The sequence below is a fragment of the Ostrinia nubilalis genome, chromosome 12, assembly GCF_963855985.1.
Source record: "Ostrinia nubilalis chromosome 12, ilOstNubi1.1, whole genome shotgun sequence".
In the NCBI taxonomy this organism is placed as follows: Eukaryota; Metazoa; Arthropoda; class Insecta; order Lepidoptera; family Crambidae; genus Ostrinia; species Ostrinia nubilalis.
Genome location: NC_087099.1, coordinates 14,968,767 through 14,991,780, shown reverse-complemented (window position 1 = coordinate 14,991,780; position 23,014 = coordinate 14,968,767). Strand labels below are relative to the sequence as shown.

At 43.7% G+C, this 23,014-nt stretch overlaps 1 protein-coding gene across 1 annotated transcript in view; it reads left to right on the top strand.

Moving 5' to 3' along the window:
• LOC135076732 (adenomatous polyposis coli protein-like) overlaps positions 1 to 23,014 on the top strand; it is a 74,906-nt gene that overhangs the window by 39,894 nt on the left and 11,998 nt on the right. Inside the window, exons 3-13 of the mRNA XM_063971152.1 lie at positions 6,502 to 7,911; positions 7,995 to 9,945; positions 13,803 to 13,971; positions 16,353 to 16,468; positions 17,471 to 20,049; positions 21,014 to 21,108; positions 21,192 to 21,247; positions 21,324 to 21,589; positions 22,089 to 22,157; positions 22,239 to 22,318; positions 22,810 to 22,919. Coding sequence (XP_063827222.1) covers positions 6,502 to 7,911; positions 7,995 to 9,945; positions 13,803 to 13,971; positions 16,353 to 16,468; positions 17,471 to 20,049; positions 21,014 to 21,108; positions 21,192 to 21,247; positions 21,324 to 21,589; positions 22,089 to 22,157; positions 22,239 to 22,318; positions 22,810 to 22,919 — 6,901 coding nt within the window. The remainder of the gene's footprint in view (positions 1 to 6,501; positions 7,912 to 7,994; positions 9,946 to 13,802; positions 13,972 to 16,352; positions 16,469 to 17,470; positions 20,050 to 21,013; positions 21,109 to 21,191; positions 21,248 to 21,323; positions 21,590 to 22,088; positions 22,158 to 22,238; positions 22,319 to 22,809; positions 22,920 to 23,014) is intronic.

Below are 23,014 nucleotides of genomic sequence, written 5' to 3'. Positions count from 1 at the left end.
TCGAATTGCCAATAAACAAATTTAAGATACATATAAAAAATACCCTTATGTCCAAAGGGTACTACAAGGTTCGAGACTATATTGATGACAAGGATGCGTGGTCAGTTCAGTCTGCACATATTTGATGTACTTAAATTTGACTATTCTTACCGTTAGATAATTCCTGGCAATAAGTGGTGACTGAGTTTGTTCCGGCGTTTCTTCTCAGCACTTGCCATATGTTTGTCTCGAAGCGCTGGTAGGGCCCAAAAGATAAGGAGACATGTAAAGTGCCCCATAAGGGCTACCTTTTCTTTTTTTATTATTTTCTATTGACGTTCATAAGTGCCACTTGTGGTCTAAACTGAATAAATATTTTTTGATTTTGATTTTGATTTTTGATCACGAGGATGTGAATTTTTTTGAGAATTTGATATTGGTCCTGTAAGAAAAGTAGTTGTATTTCAGTAGTAGAATCAACCCTTCTTGTTTCATCAGCAAGAGTAACTATAAAAACGCCCTGTAGGTAGGTATTATTAAGCTGAAGAGTTTGTTTAGTGTCAAAGACTGTCACACAGTGTAACTTAAATTGGCATATTATGATAATGAACATAAAAACTTAAATAAATATTTATGTTAATATTTTTTCTATTTATTTATTTTCCCAAAGCTTCACAGTGACAGCTGAAACAGCAATACTGTTGTAAAACTAAACTTGGAACAAACTGTTACAAATATTTTACAAATTAAAATAAAACCGCATGTTGCTTTACTTTCTCGTATAGGTAATAAATGTAATTAATGGCTAGATTATTAATGTTACTTTGTTACTCTCAATAGTGAGGAGATCTTATAAAATGGTAACCCTGATTTTTATTGTCATTCAAGTGCTCTTTCTTCGCATAGGCTTCTGTGATTTGGCCAAGGGCCACACACATTGCGATAGCATTATGCGACATTGATTTGACAGCAGCGGAGTGAAGTCTTGCGACTATGCAAAATGATACCCTGTAATCGTAGCGCATACAGACATAGACGGGGCGGGGCACATAGCTCGTAGAGCTGATGGCCGCTGGGGCAGGAAAGTTCTTGAGTGGCGACCACGAGCCGAAAGACGTAGCGTGGGCAGGCCTCCCACTAGGTGGACCGACGATCTGGTGAAGGTCGCGGGAGGTGCCTGTATGCGAGCGGTGCAGGATCGGTCTTCGTGGAAATCCTTGGGGGAGGCCTTTGTCCAGCAGTGGACGTCTTTTCGGCTGAAACGAACGAACGAACGATACGTATTACCACTATTTACCAGACATTACTATTTATTGCATACTCGCCGGATTACACGTAGGAGCACGCGCGTAACAGTTTCGGCCTTGCATTATTATAAGATCTTGTTCCGCCCTTTTACGAACTTCCTCCGTGAGGATATCCCCGCCGAATTCTATGATGAACCTATCAAAAGTCATATTCTGCAATGTCAACCCACCACAAGGTGGACCGACGACCTGATAAAGGTAGCGGGAAGGCGCTGGATGCAGGCCGCTACCAACCGTGCGATGTGGAAATCATTGGGGGAGGCCTATGTTCAGTAGTGGACGTCCTGTGGCTGAAATGATGATGATGATGAAGAAATGAATGAAAATGACAAATCTTCGAACGTGTATAATACCGTGCCAAAGTAATCATATAATTTTGGCACCTTAATAACTATTGCCGTTTTTGTTGTAAAGATCATGCAGCGCTACTTGCGGATATTATTGGAAAGAAAACTATGTGGGCTCTAGATCTGAAGCCGCTTTAACGAACACGAAGTGCTCATACAATGCGGCGTATTTTCTTCCAGTCTTTAGTCAGGACTTTAGTCGAATTAAAACCCCGGTTGAACGTGATATAGCCGCACTAGAATACGATGCTTTTTTGCATAATCGCAAGACTTCGTTCCGGTGTCGACCGAATGTTATCATAGTGATCCTTTGATACAATAATTCATGTCATCATTCTGACGGAAACCTGGATAAAAGACGAAAACGAAGCTCGAAGGCAAAACCTACCTAATTACACACACTATTATAATTACAGACCAACATCAAGAGGGGGTGGCGTATCGATATTTGTTCACAATAATATGATTCATGAGTCTTTACATGAACAAAGTGATGATGGAAATCACTTTCTATGGGTCCATCTCAAAAACCTTTCACTAGATATTGGAGCGATATACAAACAGCCCACAGCCAACACAAAAAACTTCTTGGACATTTACAATGAACAATTATCAAAAAGAAAAAGGGTACTTGTGTTTGGTGATTTTAATTTTGATCTGCTGAGTAAAGATAGTGCTATAAAACAATATAGAAATATTCTTAAAGAGAACAACCTAAAAATATTAAATAAAATCAACAGAGATTACTGTACTCGGCAAACAGCGTCTTCCGCGACAATTTTGGATCATGTATGCAGTAATCTTTCTGAAAATACTTTCAATATGATTATCATAGAATCCAACATGTCTGATCATAAGCAGATTTACCTTGAAATCAATAGATCCTGTCCTGATAAACTGAAACGAATGGAATATACATCAATTGACTACTCAAATCTATACAAGAACGCTGAACAAATTCCTGAACATAATATCGACTCAGATTATGCAAGACTCGAAACTGCTTTACTGGAAGTGATTGCAAAAAATAAGGTTAAAAAATGGAAGATACTTAACCCACCAAAGAAGGATTGGATAAATAAAAGCCTTATAAAAGAAATCAATGAAAGGAATATTCTATGGCACCAATGGAGACAAAGTCCTCAAGATGAGCAGTTGAAGAAGGATTTCATGCAAAAAAGAAAGATTACTCTTTCTAAAATTCAGACAACAAAGAATGAGTATTATCTTAAAGCTTTTAATAACTATCGGAATGATCCTTTAAAAATGTGGAGACTAATTAACTGCCTGTCTAATAATAAAATAGACACATTTTCGGTACCGTTGAAGCTTAATAGTCCATCTGGTCTAATTACAGAAACCATCGACATATGTGAATGCTTTAATTCATTTTTTGCTACCATAGGCACTGACCTTGCAAATAAAATTCTTAAAAAACACAATTACAACCAAACTTACACTCTAAGCGCAAATCAATCTAAAATAAATAAAAATAAGTTATCAGAATTTAACCCAACAACCCCAGACGAAATAGTAAAAATAATAAATAATCTAGATGCTAATAGTAGTAGTGGCATAGATGGTATTAGCACAAAAGCAATTAAATGCGTCAAAAATATCATAGCAGTCAACTTATCCAAGTGTATCAACAGGTGTTTTGAAGAAGCATACTTTCCAGACTCTCTGAAAATAGCTAAGGTTTGTCCCATTTTCAAATCAGGCGATAAAACAGATCCTGGCAATTATCGCCCAATATCTGTACTGCCAGTTTTGTCAAAGGTGTTTGAAAAGGTGTTGTATAATCGGTTAGAACATTTTCTCGAAGATACAGATTTTCTTTTCGGAAAGCAGTACGGCTTTCGGTCTAAGTCAAATACACTGTCGGCAACTATTGATTTAGTAACAAACATCAAGAATAATATTGATAAAAAGAATATTACTTTAGGGGTTTTTATTGACCTAAAAAAAGCCTTTGATACGGTGGGCCATGACATACTTTTAATGAAACTAAGTAATATTGGTGTTGTTGATAAAGCCTATGAAATGTTTAAATCTTATTTAAATAATAGAAAGCAGATTGTCAAAATAAAGGATCAAATAAGTCAACCCCAATCAATTTCATGCGGCGTGCCCCAAGGATCGATCCTTGGACCTTTACTGTTTCTGATCTATATCAATAATATACATGAGATAGGTCTAAAGGGGAACATGACACTCTACGCTGATGATACTAACTTGCTATATTCTGGCTATTCAATTGATTCAGTAATAAGTCAAGCACAGCAGGACCTGGACATTCTCCACCTTTGGTTTCAATCAAATCTGTTAACAATAAATACCAGCAAAACCAACTATATCATTTTCTGCGCAAAAAATAAAAAAATAGGTAACCATAGTCCACTGACAATCAACGGCGAAACCATAAAAAAGGTGAAAGAAGAAAAATATCTTGGTCTGATTCTTGACAATCACCTCTCTTGGAAACCTCACATTGAGAAGATAATATCAAAATTGACATCACTGCGAGGCGCATTGCGGGGTATAGCACGTAGCCTTCCAAAGCAAGTTCGATATACCATTTATAACTCACTGGTGAAGTCTCACTTAGACTATCTAATCGAGGTGTGGGGATCAGCCGCTAAAACCAATCTAATAAAATTACAGAGATTGCAAAATAGAATTGTCAAAACACTTTTTCAATATGATTATTTTACACCTACAAAAGTAATATTTATGGAAACAAAGTTAATGAATATCGCTCAAATATTTAAATTTAATACTTGCCTTTTAATTAGAAAAATTTTGGACAAAAGCATTCACATTGACATAACTTTCATAAAAAAATCACAATGTCATAAACTTAGAACTCGCCAATCAAATAATATCTGCTTGAGTAAGCCCCGAACGAACTATGGAAAAAATAATATTATGTTTCAAGGTGCACAATTTTTTAACAAGTTGCCCAAAAATATAAAAGATGCTAAAACCCAATTAACATTTAAAAAGTTACTTAGAGACCACATCTTAAAGGATCAATCACTTTTAAGTTGAATTAATTTTGTTGCGTAAATGAGTTAATGTATCCGCGGCCTTAGCGCCTGCATCGAACTCGATCAGCAGTTGAATGTTCGGCGTGTGAATGTTTTTATATGTACCCACTTTTGTGTTCGCGCGTTTACATAATTAATATTTTTGTTGAATTGTATTTTCTCTGTAAGTGATTTTTGTAATCTTTTGAGAAAATAAATATCTTAAACCATAAACCATATGTATGTGGCCCAGGGGTTACCGTAGCCGCTAAGGTTTGAAACTTCTTGCTTAAAATATTGTAGTCTTTGGCATAGACTACGATGGTAGTCATGGAGATAGGAGTTTGTTATCTCGTGTCAGATGTAAATGGTGAAAAGAAAACTCATGATTCGTGATATTTTTATGTAATATGTAGGTATTTTATAAAAGTGGAACCCCGAGTGATCTCCAAAACCCATTCTATTATTATATACGATTCGGCTTCGATATCTATAATACAATAGGAGTTTATTTCATGTGTCAGAGATCAAGGGTGGAAACAACCTACGATTCATGTTGTTTATTTACGTGCAATATGTGGGCATTTATAAAAGTGGAATGCCGAGTTGTATTTCTAAAACTTGTTCTATTATTTTATACTATTTGGCTGCGACTCGGCGTGACGACAATACAAAACATTTTTCGCGAATCGGTGTTCATACATTCACACAATACATTAGACGCCATGTTGTCATAAACGACATATTATAAAATCGCTGTGATTTAATATTCTTAATCATTAATTTTATGGCAAGTGTCCATCAGGAATCATTGTTCTTACACACAGAATCGTATTATTTCGCTTTCGGGTAGTAATATGTCAAAATTGTTGGTTCTTAGGCGAACAATGTATGGAGAACGAACATTGTCCTTTGTCTTGACTTTTGTCTTGTTAAAGATGTGTTAATCATTGGTGCGATCGCGATTCCCTATCGTATCCATTAATAGAACCACTTTGATTAGTTCGTGTCTGAAGTTTGAGCAAAACTTATAAGTCCAATTTTTACTAAAACAAGGAAGGCAATGTTAGTTTAAATAAGTTTAATAACATCGTCAAAATAATCGGTATAGTTCCCCTCGCAGCTTTAGCCTCGTTTAATCAATCCCATGTCACGGGCACATATGTCATGCGGCTCACACATCCACGGGGACCGGCTAATGAACGGGGCGATGACTTACGTAATGTTCGTAACACATTGTACTACTGACTCATACGGAGCGTTCTTTTCTCGGCCTGCAATTAAAATAATTGTTAACCGTGAGCAAACTAAAATTATGTTCAATTTTCCACTTACAGAATTAGAATTGAGTTTTGTAAGAATAGATGTAAATTATTTCCAAAAACGTTGCCTAGCCGTCGAAGAATGTAAATGATTTCCTCCGATTCGACTTTTTCCTGAAAACAATGACTGATTTGGTGACACTGTTGTCATATTAGAATGCACAGTTTGACACCGCTACAAGGTGCCGTACTTAAATCATATGTATTATGTAACGGTATATTTAAAAAACAAACCCAATCGCAACGAATACACGCGGCAATTGGTAAGAGCAATTGTAGATTGTCACTGTGCACATTATCTGGACAATTATGAATTAATTTTGTTTTAACAGGCACAGAGACAGTAATAATAACATGCATGTGTTACCGGCCAGCCTTGACCGGGCGATTAACTACGCTTGCTCATTTCGGGCACTCGTCTCTAGTTGATTACCTCACGACACTCACAGTCCTTAACCTTGACTCCGTTGACCATAAACGACCAACCTTTAAATTGCTTTCTCCCCGCTTGTTGCAGTTGGAGAACGAAGTGATGGTTGATCCCTGGAGCAGTATGGACTCATCGAATTCACCGTTAACTGACTCCGGACCCTCCGCCAGCGAAGACTGCACCCCATCCACCTCGAGCGAACCTCCCCGCGGGCCCCTGGATGCCTCTCCGCTGTCTCCCGACTCGCGCCGCTTACAGAACCCAAAAGATGCCAAACCCTCAACGAAACATGTCCCTCCAAAAAGTACAGACAAGGCGCGCTCTCGGGACCTCACCCTTGAGCTGGAGACCATGGAGCCCGACCCTCTCCCACGCCGGCCGCACTTCCTCGACGAAGACTACCAGCCGCCGTCCAAATCGAACATCGAATGCCGCATTCCCAAACCGCACTTCCTGGACCATTCGCCCTCGCCCGACGAGTTTGACGAACGCAGCGACATAACCAATCCAAATTTCCTAGACGATGAAGTCGATGGCGATGATAATTTAGCACAAAAGAAAGTCGGCGCCCTCCCGAAGAGGCCGGCCAAACCTCAAACCTCTACATATTCCTCTCACGAAGATCGCCCACATAGGACAAGTTATAGAAGCACCTTGCACTATGGGTTGGAGAGTGTGGCGCGTTCTAGTGAGCGTGACAAAAGGGCTTCCCAACTCTACCGGGGGACCTGGCCAGGGGAACGCGACGTCTGGACAGGTCACGATTCGTCGAGCGTTCGAAGCTTCTCCAGCAACGGCTCAAACGATTGTCCTAGACCGACATCCAATTTAGACAATAAGATGGACTGCGTATTTTCACTGATTTCTCTTTTGAGTTTATCGCCCGAAAACAACGCAGATTTGAGTGCACCCCTTTTAGACATGAGTCGCTCGGTAGAAAGCTGCATCGCGATGAGACAAGCCGGTTGTATACCGTTACTGGTGCAGCTGATTCATTCTAAGGTGGCAAGGGACACGCGAGACCGCGCCGCGAAAGCGTTAAGAAATATTATTCACACGCAAACAGATGACAAAGCGGGTAGACGAGAGGCGAGAGTTTGGCGATTACTAGAACAAGTTAGAGAATACTGTTACGTTTTAGAAGACGTCGTCGAAGCTAGGAAAGAGGGTAAAGAGGTTATAGAGGATGATGCGACGAAGCATCCGAGTCAAAGCGTGGCCGCTTTGATGAAGCTATCTTTCGATGAAGAACATAGGCATGTTGTGTGCCAGTTAGGCGGACTACAAGCACTCGCCGCCCTGGTGAGCGGCGACCAGGCGGCGCACGGGAGCAGAACTGATGATAACACGTGCCTGACGATGAGGAAATATGCCGGAATGACCTTGACTAACCTAACATTTGGCGACGGAAACAACAAATCGTTGCTCTGTTCGTTTAAGGACTTTATGTTGGCGTTGGTAGAACAACTTGAATCACCAAATGATGACATGCGACAGGTATGTAATGTTGAATAACACTTGTCATAATATTTTGTTTTGTATAATATCTTGCATGTGATAATAATATTGTTTGTTTACAGGTTACAGCGGCAGTACTAAGGAATCTTTCATGGAGAGCTGACACCAACAGCAAGCAAGTGCTACGAGAGGTGGGAGCTGTCAAAGGTTTGACCAAAGCTGCGATGACCTGTCAGAAGGAGGCGACTCTCAAATCGGTATTATCAGCTCTATGGAACTTGACAGCTCATTGTTCAATGAACAAAGTAGCATTATGTTCTGTCGACGGAGCCCTAGGGTTCCTAGTTGACATGCTCAGCTACAACTCCCCAACGAAAACGTTGGCGATCGTGGAGAATGCGGGGGGCATTATGAGGAATGTCTCCAGCCACATCGCGGTCAGAGAAGATTACAGACAAATTCTCCGGGAGAGAAATTGCCTTAGTGTCTTACTGCAGCATCTGAAGTCCCCGAGCTTGACGGTAGTTAGCAATTCGTGCGGCACTCTTTGGAATTTATCCGCCAGGTGCCCGCAGGACCAGGAGTTCCTCTGGGACCACGGAGCGGTCCCGATGCTCCGCAGCCTCATCCACTCCAAACACAAAATGATAGCCATGGGCTCGAGTGCCGCTTTGAAAAACCTACTGAATTCGAAGCCGGGGAAAACGCACATTATCTCCCTCGATACGACGGCGCGAAGTATGAACTTGCCCGCGCTGCCGACTCTCGGCGCGCGGAAACAGAAGGCTCTAGAACAGGAGCTCGATCAGAACTTAGCCGAGACTTGTGACAACATAGAACCGGCCACGTCCCCTTCCACCACCAATAGAGACGAGATGAATCTGTTTACTGCGACAGAGAGACAGATAGCCATGAATCTCGAAAGACACAGAATGACATCTAGTTCACCGCTCATGGGCACGCTCACGTCACAAATATCTCTCAGCCACAGTGCACACTTAGCCAGTTACCTAAGCTGCAGTAACACACTGCTGAAAGGCGCTCTAGTTACGCGGTCCGGCGGAGGCAGCTCCAACAACGTTAACAGATCGGACAGCAAAGATTCCGTTACCAGCACTCATTCAGACTCCGTCTTTGAAAGGGTCATGCGAACGGGCAAAGTCCCCGTGCCAACGCCGAGAAGTAAAGACTTGATGAAGGTCGAGACGGGCAGCGAAGCGTTTAAGGTGTCTTCGAAGCCGCTCGCCAAAGACGGCAGCTTCCTTCGGTACCCCGCCCAGCCGCCCATCCCTCCACCTAGAAGTACGACCGAGTTGAGACCCAACTTTACAGAATCTGGTTATGACGTCGACCAAGATTCTTGCGACCAACCAGTCGACTACAGCAGGAAGTACTCTGAGACGAAGGTGACCGAAGCGGAGCCTTTAGAAAAGCCAAAAACTTCAAAGAAGTATTGCAAGAAGGACAGTCCGAATACCTTTGGAGATTACCAGGAGACAGATCTGGACCAGCCCACGGACTATTCTCTGCGGTACGCGGAGCATCAGTCCGAGACCGGTTCGGACCTGTCGGAACCGCCGGGGCCTTCGGACACCATCAAACACTTCGCCACCGAGGGCACTCCTTACGAAACTCCAATCATATTCTCAACCGCGACATCTATGTCTGACCTTCGCGTGATCGGCAAAGACGGGAAGCCGAAAACTCCCAGTACAAAAGAGAACCCAGAGGCGATGACTCACTCGGATGAGAAGGACACGTGTTCGATCGAAGACCCGCCTCGACATGACAACGACTTAGCGGCCACCACTCCTCAGGCGTCAATGACCGAATCTGATCAGAAACGGGGAGTGTTTGATACGAAGTTCAGTTCAGGCATGATCAGTCCTGAGAAGCCCGTGAACTACTGCGATGAGGGCACTCCAGGGTATTTCTCTAGAGTGAGTTCGTTGAGTAGTGTAGGCGAGCCGACTGAAGAGGATTGCTTGGCTAAGAAGAACGCCATGGCCACCATCAATGTCGAACCGAGTCCCGAAGAACCAAACATAAACAGCTCTGCTAAGGACAAAGAAGGTAACGCATATTTTTTATATCACATTATTTAATTGGTAAAAATGCAACAAAAAAAACAGATTGATTTCAATCTTTCTGTTGCACAACAGTGAATAACTATATTCCGCTCTCACTTGTGCATAACTATACTAATTGTTCGACATTTGCTGGAGTTAAATGTGAATTTAACTTCATTCGACTGTATGATTATAGTTACATATTAAATGTTACGATTTAATAAACTGCGTAACGTTTAAATTGATGATAAACTATTTGGCCATTGATTATAATAATAATAATCTTTGTGGCGAGCTGTTGGTGAGTAGCGACACCACGGGGCCAGTTGTTAATCCGAGTGCTCCCGAGAGTCGGTCAAGACCCTCGTCTTCGGCTTGCCGAAGTGGAATCCGAGAGGGTCTGCAGGACTTTCACCTCTGGCTTGCCTTAACCGGCCGGCCAGAGTGGAGTCGCTAGAGCTATATGCTCCAGGGGTGGAAGTGTTAAAGGGCATAACGCCGCGAGTAACCTCGGAGAAAGCGCAGCACACCTCTCTACACCCCTGAGCTGGCAGACGCCAATGTTGCCCCTCAGTCCGGTCTATACGACCCATGACGCCAGGGGGGGCCCATTTAGTCGCTGGCTAGTCACCGCCTGCCATTTTTTCAGTCCGAGACTATGAACCAGGCAGGTGTCCCGTAGTCTCCATCCATAGCCCAGTAACCAGTCCATCCATCCTTCATCCATAACCCTAGTCCATTCTCCAATAACTGCAATAGCTCCTGTGCACAGGCTGGGGATGGTCTCTGGCTACATCCCATGATATAGTCAGAGACTAGATCCAGCATGTGCACCACTTTCACTTTTGTCGATTATTTTGCGCTTAAAACGGCCTCTACGTGTTGGATCTGTATCCCCACGCAAGCCTTATAAAGGACCGGGCCACTTTTGACCCGTGAGCTCCAAAGCGTACAAACATAATAATAAATACACTTTATTGCACACCAAACAAATAACATAACAGAAGAAAAGGAACACACAAGGTACAATTAGGCGGTCTTATCGCTATTAATACATGAGTATTTCTCAAAAAAAATGTACGTAACGAAACGGTAGTAACGAAATAGTAAGGCCATAAGGCTTGTTATACATTGCCGAAATATTGTGAATGCTCTTCATTTATTCAATTCGAAATATTTGTAAGTATGCACCCAAATACGGGGTAATATTAAGGGGTTAGAAATAAAATAAGGGAGTAATCATTCATACTATTTTAATAAAAATATTTTTGTTCCATCATGTTTATCCATTTTGAGTCGTTCTCTGTAAGCTTTTTGCCTTTCAGCATTGGTTTTTGGCGGCATTCCTAAAAAAACAAAAGAAGTAATCACATAAAAACGTAATCTAAATGATTTGATAATTTTTTGCTGGTGGCACTTCTGTAAAGCAGATAGTATCCAATCCTTTTGTTATTAACGCTCTATATTTTTTGAAATAAATTAAGTAGTGAATATTAAGGGAGAGTCCGCTAATTTGGACCAGTTTTTTTCAATCCCATTTTACACATAGTTTTCTTTTGTTTTTGCTAATGTCCATGGTATATAATAAAAGATACATTATTCAACTTACTATTTCATAAGTATTAATTAACATGATTGTTGTATATTTAGCACAAATCAACAAAGTACGAGTTCAGAGCTTCGGTAATTTGTACCACAGGGTTACTAAATTGGATTTCAATAAATTTCAAGCCTATTAAAAAACTATGGCAAAATATTATATGATACATTCTTAACAAATTAGGAAACGAAAAGGAACAGTACTAAATAACATGGACAATCGATATTGTTTTACATGTTATCACGATTTTGAGTACAACTTTTGTAATTCCAATTATCGTAACGCACACTTGTACCTAATCTACTTTGCCAATCTTTTGCTTTCATTTATTGTTAGTCAAACATAACTACGCTATTAAAACTTCAAAATATGATTTACTAAAAAAAATTTCAAAATCCTTTGGTAAAGTTCCATACAACTTGATGTGGTACAATTTAGCCGACTAGGTGATAGTGCTTTTAAAAAATCGGTAAAAAATATAGCTTATAAATACCGAAAAATGTTTCAAATAATTTTAATCCACACTAATTTACGCTTCTAAATAATATATTAGAAACACCCTGTGATTAAATTTAACAAAATTACAAACTAAACATGTATTGTCAAAAGTTACTTGAAAACAATGAAAAAATACTTTTCAAAATAAAACACACGTGTTTGTTGTCACGGCAAAAACCTCATGGCCGATATTAATTGATTTTAGTTGTGTATCGCTGAGTGTTGAAATTACAGACATTCAATAAATACTTTACGAAATATGAGGGTGGTACAATTTACCCGGCGGTACAATATACCGAACTCTCCCCTACTATGCTTAGTCAGGTAATAACAGTATACACTCAGCATTATGTTGTACTTTTTCGTAACGTAACGAAATTCGTAAAAAACGTAACGAAATATTAGACAAAATGAGATCAGAAACAAGTATTTTTTTGATAAAATTTGTTACAGCAAATATAAAAGCTTACTAAATGTTCGTACCACACGTATTACAAAAAATGGTTAAATGAAGACTTACCGTTCTATATAAAATCGCTGATTTTACTGCCTGTTACGAAAAAGTAATCCCACAAAACACACACGTTTTTACTAATTTTCGCGATAGATGTAATGGCGGAGACGTCAGGCCAACAGCCATTCAGAGTGCAGCTATTGTTGTCCGTGTAAAATAAATACGGAATTGTTCAGAAACCATGGGAAAGTAGAAATAAATCGTAACTAAAGAGTAAATAACGAAATAGTAAATGAGAGCGACTCATTTTGTTTTTTTGCTTTAAATTGCCAATTCATTATGACACCCCATAGAAAATCAATTTGATACAGAAACTGCGATTACTGTAGAACGATAATACAAAGAAATTTACAATAATTTAGTTACGTATCGCATTTTATGAAACAAAAATACATGAAAAAGCTAGGGTGGCAAACAGGTTTTTGTATGAAAGGTAAAAAAGGACTATTTTTAAAATATCTAAATATTTGGTAATAAGTAGGATTATAGCTATAATTCTTCGTTATCTTAAAGATTAATATTCTTACTTCAAAATTGTGTGTGTGTTTTTTTTGTGTGATGATTTATAAATATAAAACTTTTGAACTGTTACAAAGCACACTTTTTTTTTTCAAAATGTACATTTTTTTTGAGAAATACTCACATATTAGACCAAGTTTAGTTCTGGTTTTGACATTGCAGGCCTGATAAACTATTGCAATAGAAATTCGTTGCACCGAAAGCCCCTTTTAGCCTTCTTGGCTGGATGAATTGTCACACGCTTATAAAATACGATACCGTAGCTGTGACGAAGAAGACGCAATAGAATAAAAACTGAGTTTTTTTATCCACAATGAGAAGCTCTTTACCTTCGCCTAATTCAAATTCATTTCTTCAGCAAGTAGGTTTATAAAAACTCTTTTACACTAATAGAAATAGTATCCTAAAAAAAATATTTTAGTCCGTCTTTTTTAATATCAAAAAATATTGGACACGTATATTTTTAATTGTCAATCAAATAAATACCTAATTACAAAGTTACGGTGCATTGAAGTTCCTCGCAACGTCACGAAGTGCTGCACTTTTAAACACTCATTGACGTCTCTTCTTTTGATGTTTAGCGCGCTTTATCTTTAAACTGATTAGTTTGAAAAACTGAAAGATACGTGTCGAGTACTTTTTGATAAGTTAACTGACGGACTAATTAGAACTTGCTTTTTACCCAGGAAACGTCCCTATTGACTGTAAAGATGTCTTTATTATTCTCCAGGCTCAAAAGCGGTGACATTCGCCCGCGAGCCGGTATCCGTAGCGGCGTCCGGCGGAGGCTCGCCGCGCTTCGTGCAGGAGACGCCGCTGATGTTCTCGCGGTCCAGCTCGCTTGGATCGCTGCCCGACTGCTCGCATGACGACCAGGGCTCCGTGCTGTCGGAATTCAGGTAATAGTCACTTCTTTTAATCTGTATTCAACAAAATATTAATGAATTCAAAAAGAAAAGTGATATTCACCAAATCAATACTAGAAATAAAAATAAATTGGCTATACCCGCTTTTAGACTTAATAAAGTGTTTGCCACCTTTATGGGACAAGGTATCCATTCTTATAACAAAGTCCCTGATAAATACACTCGACATCAAATAAATCGCACCTCCCTCGACAAGCATTTTCAAACGTATGCATCCCCACTTCCCACCAATATTGGCACCATTTAAAAGCCTAGTTCTAACCTTCATTTCATTAAATGAAAGGTTTTTACCCCAAAAATGTGTCTAGGGAAGGATCCAGAGTCACTTCTTCAAAAAATAGGTAGTTACGCTAAAGCCAACTTTTATGGGTATAAAACTGTTAAGTTGGGATTAATCGCTATCAATCTGTTAAAGAGGACACGTGAGATCATTATTTGGTTTTATAACCATAAAAATTGGTCTAATTGATCCCATAGGTGGGCCCAAAGTGAGGTATTTTTTCAAGTCACATTTATGGTATATGTTAATCATTTATAAAGAAATTAAATGTGTTTTTCTTTAAGGATATTTATTGGGCTTTCAAATAACACCAATATTGTTGGGGCACCATGATTGTGTCAGAAGAAAATCGTTAAAGTTCGCGTCGCGGAAGGTGCGGTTTATTTGATGTTGAGTATATAAAGAGCTACCGAACAATAAATTTAAAGGTATAGTTAAAGATCACATGCTTAAAAAAGCCTATTATACAACTCGAGATTTTCTTAATGATAAGTCATCCTGGGAGTAGGATTGTGGTCCTCTCATGCTCGCACTAAAAAGAATTAAAATCGTGCTATGAAAAGTAATGTATAAACTAATCTGTTGTATTTGTATCGTCACTAGCATAGATTTAAACTATTAGCGCCCTCTGGCCTAAAGTATGTAATACTGTGTACAGTCACGGAATGAAAAGGTTCGTCAGTTTACAAATTGATTCCTTCAACGAATCGCGAGCACATATTACCTTTTGAAACTATGTTACAGAATAATCTCGAGTTGAGAGAAAATAATCTTTAACTGTTCGTCAGTAAAGTTCAAAATTATTTAGATCAAAGTTGTTTGACGATTTATCTTGTCAAGAAGATTATTATGATTGATAAACTAAAACCTTCTTGTTGGTTCAACCTGCCATTATTATTTCTATCTAATAAAAAAAAAACTATTGTCAATTGGTCAATGTCATCATTGCATTGCACTGATGGGATAGAAAAATAAACAAGCAAAACCTTATTTGTTAGCAAACGTCATATTTATTTAAATGTTAGCAGCACTGTTTCTTGCACTGTTATGTTGGCAGGTTTGACTCTAACAGTATAGATGACCCACGCTGAACTGTCCCGCCAAACTCAATGACAGGGGGGCGCTACCATCGTTCAACTATATGGTTTCCAACATGGCAAAAATCGGAACCAGCGATCCGGTATTGACGGTGGCGCCCCACTGTCAATGTCATCGATAGGACAGTTCACTATTTTGGAACTATACCTAGTGCAAGCGAAAACTGACACTAAGGTGACGAACCTTTTCATTCCGCGACTGTACATTTCAAATAAAACGGTTCTTGTCTGTGACTCAAGCGTTTAATTGCTAGATAATCTAATTTTTTAAAATGTTATAGTGTCATGCTTCTCAATCTGGACTGTTACTTAGCTTTATTATTGGTTTTTTTTTCTCTAAGAGATAACTTGGTATTGTCATTCTCACTAAAATGTCTCTGGGGTGGTGGCGTAGTGAGGCGGGTCGTTACATTCCCTCTAATATGGTCGAGTGAAGCGATGGCTGGTTCACTCGTCATGTCTGTGAACAGGCGCTGCTTTCGGGGACTGGTCAATTCAAGTTATTTACCAGCAAGGTCCATCCGAAAAAAAAATGACATTTGACATCACAAAAACACCCTCCTGTGCCGCTGAAACAAACGCTGCTGGCCGTAAAGGCTATTATCAAAACCTAAGTAGGTAGCGTACATAAGTATGTAGTCATGCTCTTGTTTACTATGAAACTACTTTTCAAAAGCTGTCAAGTGACAAGCCCCCGCCCACCAATTTACCCGAAAAAATAAGTTAAAATGTAGTTACCTACATAACTACTTCGTGTAAATCAGCCTTTACAGCGTATTATTACACTTGAAAATTTCGACGGGCTGTTTCAATTTCGCTCGGCAAGAGAAAGGTCGTGGGGTCGATTCCCACCCTAAACAATTAATTACATCCATGTAACAACAATGTATGCACAGTTTTGACAATAAATGACTATCTATCTATCTATCTATCTATCTAATTTTTCAAGTTAAATAAAATTTATGTGTTATTTGCAGCCGGCAGCCGTCGGGCATCATCTCCCCGAGCGAGATCCCCGACTCGCCGGGGCAGAGCGTGCCGCACTCGCCGCCGCAGGAGCCAGCGCCGCCCGAGCCAGCCACGCCGCCGCCGGGTAAGTTTAGAGCAGTGGTTCTTAACCTTTAAGGCGATTAGAGTCCTCAATGACCTTGGGCGTTTGACCTTCACGCCGCGCGAAACACCCGCGCACCCCGCAGGAAAACTCCGATTTGACACCGATCAAAATTACACGGGCATAGGTAGATACAGAATAGAAGCTCTTTTTTCATGACATTATGCCTATTATTTTAAACTCGAATTGATGAACCCTGATGTCGGTGTCATTTAACTCAGGCGTAAAGGTATTTAATAAAAATAACACAATCCATGAACATTTTGTACGGGATATTTTTATTTTTTTATTTTTTCGTAAATTTTCTAAGGGGCTATCCATAAAGTACGTCACACGAATTTCATGATTTTTTTAGACCCCCCCAAGTGTGACGTCACATATTTTGCAATTTCACGTCGAAAAATTATTAAATTAAAACAGCAGTTCCGAAATTAGTTTTATTTCCATTTACATTAAGTACTTTTTTTATGAAATCAACATTATATCAAATATTTGAAACAATTGAAATGTGATGTCACGAAACTTAGGACCCCTCCCACCCCTTGTCACACCATGTCACACTTTGTCGACCCCCCCTTTACGTGTGACGAACTTTATGGATGACCCCTAATGCCTCCACGAAAATGACGGTTTTCTTAATAGGTGCCACTGGCAAGTGATAGTACTTTACTCCACCGTGGCGCCAATCTAGTGATTGGAAATTCGCTTCAGCACTCATCAGTTGGCGCCACTGTCCTAGCCACGAATGTTACGTATGCTAACACGACATACCTACACCCCATTTACGTGAAATAGAATATGTTGAGTTCCTGCTATTATTTGTAACATCGAATCTTGAATTTGTTCAGTGGAAGTCGCTTCATTTGCCCCCTAATTTTACCAACGCTTCAAGATTGTTATAAAGAAACAATTTGCACCCACAACATAGTTAAACCGAAACACAACCTAAAGCACATAACAATAAAGCTGTCCTTTGTCCACCAGAGCCGGGCCAGATGGCGTCGGTGTTCGAGGAGCGCGTGTCCCGGTTCGTGGTGGAACACACGCCGGCCGCCTTCTCCGCCGCCACCAGCCTCAGCAGCCTCACCATCGACACCGAGCCCCGGGACAAGGTCAGCCCGCGAGCCGCTCGTGCGAGCCCCACGCTAGTGTCCCGGGTCGTGGCGGAACACACGCCGGCCGCCTTCTCCGCCGCCACCAGCCTCAGCAGCCTCACCATCGACACCGAGCCCCGGGACAAGGTCAGCCCGCGAGCCGCTCGTGCGAGCCCCACGCTAGTGTCCCGGGTCGTGGCGGAACACACGCCGGCCGCCTTCTCCGCCGCCACCAGCCTCAGCAGCCTCACCATCGACACCGAGCCCCGGGACAAGGTCAGCCCGCGAGCCGCTCGTGCGAGCCCCACGCTAGTGTCCCGGGTCGTGGCGGAACACACGCCGGCCGCCTTCTCCGCCGCCACCAGCCTCAGCAGCCTCACCATCGACACCGAGCCCCGGGACAAGGTCAGCCCGCGAGCCGCTCGTGCGAGCCCCACGCTAGTGTCCCGGGTCGTGGCGGAACACACGCCGGCCGCCTTCTCCGCCGCCACCAGCCTCAGCAGCCTCACCATCGACACCGAGCCCCGGGACAAGGTCAGCCCGCGAGCCGCTCGTGCGAGCCCCACGCTAGTGTCCCGGGTCGTGGCGGAACACACGCCGGCCGCCTTCTCCGCCGCCACCAGCCTCAGCAGCCTCACCATCGACACCGAGCCCCGGGACAAGGTCAGCCCGCGAGCCGCTCGTGCGAGCCCCACGCTAGTGTCCCGGGTCGTGGCGGAACACACGCCGGCCGCCTTCTCCGCCGCCACCAGCCTCAGCAGCCTCACCATCGACACCGAGCCCCGGGACAAGGTCAGCCCGCGAGCCGCTCGTGCGAGCCCCACGCTAGTGTCCCGGGTCGTGGCGGAACACACGCCGGCCGCCTTCTCCGCCGCCACCAGCCTCAGGAGCCTCACCATCGACACCGAGCCCCGGGACAAGGTCAGCCCGCGAGCCGCTCGTGCGAGCCCCACGCTAGTGTCCCGGGTCGTGGCGGAACACACGCCGGCCGCCTTCTCCGCCGCCACCAGCCTCAGCAGCCTCACCATCGACACCGAGCCCCGGGACAAGGTCAGCCCGCGAGCCGCTCGTGCGAGCCCCACGCTAGTGTCCCGGGTCGTGGCGGAACACACGCCGGCCGCCTTCTCCGCCGCCACCAGCCTCAGGAGCCTCACCATCGACACCGAGCCCCGGGACAAGGTCAGCCCGCGAGCCGCTCGTGCGAGCCCCACGCTAGTGTCCCGGGTCGTGGCGGAACACACGCCGGCCGCCTTCTCCGCCGCCACCAGCCTCAGCAGCCTCACCATCGACACCGAGCCCCGGGACAAGGTCAGCCCGCGAGCCGCTCGTGCGAGCCCCACGCTAGTGTCCCGGGTCGTGGCGGAACACACGCCGGCCGCCTTCTCCGCCGCCACCAGCCTCAGCAGCCTCACCATCGACACCGAGCCCCGGGACAAGGTCAGCCCGCGAGCCGCTCGTGCGAGCCCCACGCTAGTGTCCCGGGTCGTGGCGGAACACACGCCGGCCGCCTTCTCCGCCGCCACCAGCCTCAGCAGCCTCACCATCGACACCGAGCCCCGGGACAAGGTCAGCCCGCGAGCCGCTCGTGCGAGCCCCACGCTAGTGTCCCGGGTCGTGGCGGAACACACGCCGGCCGCCTTCTCCGCCGCCACCAGCCTCAGCAGCCTCACCATCGACACCGAGCCCCGGGACAAGGTCAGCCCGCGAGCCGCTCGTGCGAGCCCCACGCTAGTGTCCCGGGTCGTGGCGGAACACACGCCGGCCGCCTTCTCCGCCGCCACCAGCCTCAGCAGCCTCACCATCGACACCGAGCCCCGGGACAAGGTCAGCCCGCGAGCCGCTCGTGCGAGCCCCACGCTAGTGTCCCGGGTCGTGGCGGAACACACGCCGGCCGCCTTCTCCGCCGCCACCAGCCTCAGCAGCCTCACCATCGACACCGAGCCCCGGGACAAGGTCAGCCCGCGAGCCGCTCGTGCGAGCCCCACGCTAGTGTCCCGGGTCGTGGCGGAACACACGCCGGCCGCCTTCTCCGCCGCCACCAGCCTCAGCAGCCTCACCATCGACACCGAGCCCCGGGACAAGGTCAGCCCGCGAGCCGCTCGTGCGAGCCCCACGCTAGTGTCCCGGGTCGTGGCGGAACACACGCCGGCCGCCTTCTCCGCCGCCACCAGCCTCAGCAGCCTCACCATCGACACCGAGCCCCGGGACAAGGTCAGCCCGCGAGCCGCTCGTGCGAGCCCCACGCTAGTGTCCCGGGTCGTGGCGGAACACACGCCGGCCGCCTTCTCCGCCGCCACCAGCCTCAGCAGCCTCACCATCGACACCGAGCCCCGGGACAAGGTCAGCCCGCGAGCCGCTCGTGCGAGCCCCACGCTAGTGTCCCGGGTCGTGGCGGAACACACGCCGGCCGCCTTCTCCGCCGCCACCAGCCTCAGCAGCCTCACCATCGACACCGAGCCCCGGGACAAGGTCAGCCCGCGAGCCGCTCGTGCGAGCCCCACGCTAGTGTCCCGGGTCGTGATGGAGCGATGTCACTCCGGCGTTTTGCATATAAAAATCAATGATATGCCAGACGGTGCGTTTCAGCGCCGATTGCACTTCGATTGAGCGAGACGGTGCCGTATTGCGGCGCCGCATACCACATGTGTACAGTGATGCGGCAAAATGTTTGCCGCACCGCACCGTGTGACTTCTCTCTAAGAAACCTCCACACTAGCATCTACAGGTTGTTAGGTAAATAGGTATATGAGCCGACACTAGCCCATGTTAACATGGTCATATAAATGGTATGGTGAAGTCAGAAAATTGATATCTTCATTTTAATTTATTTTAATTTTCATACAAATCGGATTTTATAAAATTTATTTTGTATGAAAATTAAAAAAAATGGTATAGAGCGCCCGCACAACGTCAACGCGGCGCTGGCTCAGCGACACTACGTTTTTCTCGAACAAGTAACGCAACAGCAGAGTGAGGGCAGCCATACAGCATTGACGTCACGACGACGCTCTAAAAATGCCAGTGTAGAGGGTCCCTAATAAGCTCTGTCGTTTAAACAAACGTTCACTGCTGGACACAAAGGTCTCTTCCCCCAAGGACTTCCACAAAGACCATTCCTGAGCTGCCCGCATCCAGGTGCTTCTCGCGACCTTCACTAGATCGTCGGTCCACTGAGTGGTAAGCCCGCCTGCATCACAGCTTCCGGTTTATGGTTGCCACTCAAGAATTTTTCAACCCCAACAACCATCAGTTCTGCGAACTATGTGCCCTGCCCATAGCCCATGGACTTTGGCTTTCTATAAACTGGTTCTCGTACGGATCTCCTCATTTAAACCCGTACATGTAATAGTCTGTTCTTGAGTTTCAATGAGACTCGGCCAATGCCCAAATGAACTTGACTCATATTTTAATCTTGATTTGTTATTATTTGCAGACTTCCCTTCGACTAGTGGATGAGTGCCAGCCAAACCCTTCCGTGAGGCCAATAGACGACCAATTAGAATCGGACTCCGAGAGAGATGAAGTCAGGTACGAAGAAAATTAACTTATCATTACTACAACTGAACAGAAATTTCATTAGAATCTAACCTGATCTGTATTTTTTCTAACAGGGACCATGTCCATCATTTACCACCTTCAAGTTCCACTCCCAACGCTCCATATAAAGGTAAGAACTAGTTTCATATTTGGCCTTTGACTTCATTATATGACACAGTAGATGACCACGAAACATTTACTTCCAGGCTCTCAAACGCCAAGCGACGTGTGCAAAGTATACTTCACCGAAGACACTCCAGCGATCCTATCCAAAGCGGGCAGCAACTCCAATCTGTCCGCGCTATCCATCGACTCGGCGCCGTCCGGGTTGCGTCCGGCGGCGCTGGGCGCGTCCGACACCAGTCCGGACGCCAGGAACGCCGGACAGAATGAGCCGGACACCTCCGATAGCTCTAACTTGAGCGACGCGGGAGATTTGCTGGAGGAGTGCATTCAGAAAGGGATAGCTAAGGTATTGTGTTGTTTGTTGTACGAAAACAGTTTTCGTATCTTTTGGAACGCCATCTCAGAACGGGAGTCTCTATTAGCCATTTATCACCGAAATTTGTCCGAAGTCAAGTTGTCCTTTGTAAACTTTAATAACACTTATTAACATTAAATACTAAGCATAAAATAAGTTAAACTAACACTACTTACCCTCTTTATTTCATCATTTTCAATTCATTCTGTGCACACATGTTTAGAGTTGCGGTTTAGATTAATCTATGGAATATTATCTGTGCCTGAATATGACTGTAACTTGTTTTGTGAGCCTTAAATAAATAAATAAATTATGTTAATTGATCAACACTACATCATCATCTCAGTAAAAATCTCTTGGTCCTTAGAAGACTAGGATTTATTTATTTAAACTTTAATGCCAAAATAAAGTACATAAGGCTAACTTAATGCACTAAAGTCCTATGACTAGAATTGCCAATATTTCTATCATGAATTTTATTTATTTCCAGGTTGTGAAAAACAAGGGACCTCCATCCGACGTGTCTTCCGTTCCCTACACAGTGAGAGGCGACGTTTATGTAAGATCTACGTTTCAATAACTTGTGATAACAGAATAAAATAGAGTTGAGCGTAAATAAAATAATTTAATTCTTTTGCAGCGCTCTCTGCCGCCATATTTGAGGTCTTCCACTGAGACTGTTAAGATGTCCCACGAGTTTGCCAGGAATATTCGTGATAGGTGAGTTTTTTGACTTTAGTAATTTGAATATTGATTGATACGAATTAAAATAAATACATTTCAGTTGTTTTAATTAGAAATGTCATTGACTGTGATCTATTTAATTGTAATTAGATAGTCTGCAATGGTCTTTATAACATAGCAGTTCTGCATAATTTGACTCAGTCCTTCTTCCCTATTAGATTGTTGTTTTAACTTGTAAACTTTGTAACTTCTAAGGCCCAGTTTTTTGATTCGTAGTTAAAATAACCAATAGTCAAATTTGACACATGTCAAATGACAAGTGGTTAAATAAGAAGAAAAAAAATTTTTTAGACCAATGGTTAGCTTGAATTTTAGTACATTTATTAACTATTTGTTTACATTTTGTTAATATTTAACCATTAGTAGCAAAATTTAACAATTTTTTATTTTAACCATGAATTAAAAAACGGGGCCTAAGTGATTATTTTGCTATTGATATAAACAGCTTGAATTGAAATTGTTTCCAGCCGTAGCTGCAGTTCAGAGCGCGGCGTTGCCAGCCCGCCGCCATTACCGCCCCGCCCCGCGCCCGTGCCCGCGCCGCCGCGACCACCCGCCCACGACCCGCTGGCTGCCGGTGAGCATTGTATACGTTTTCATTGGATTTTGAACCTTATAGCGTTCGTTCGTTCGTTCGTTTCAGCCAAATGACGTCCACTGCTGGACAAAGGC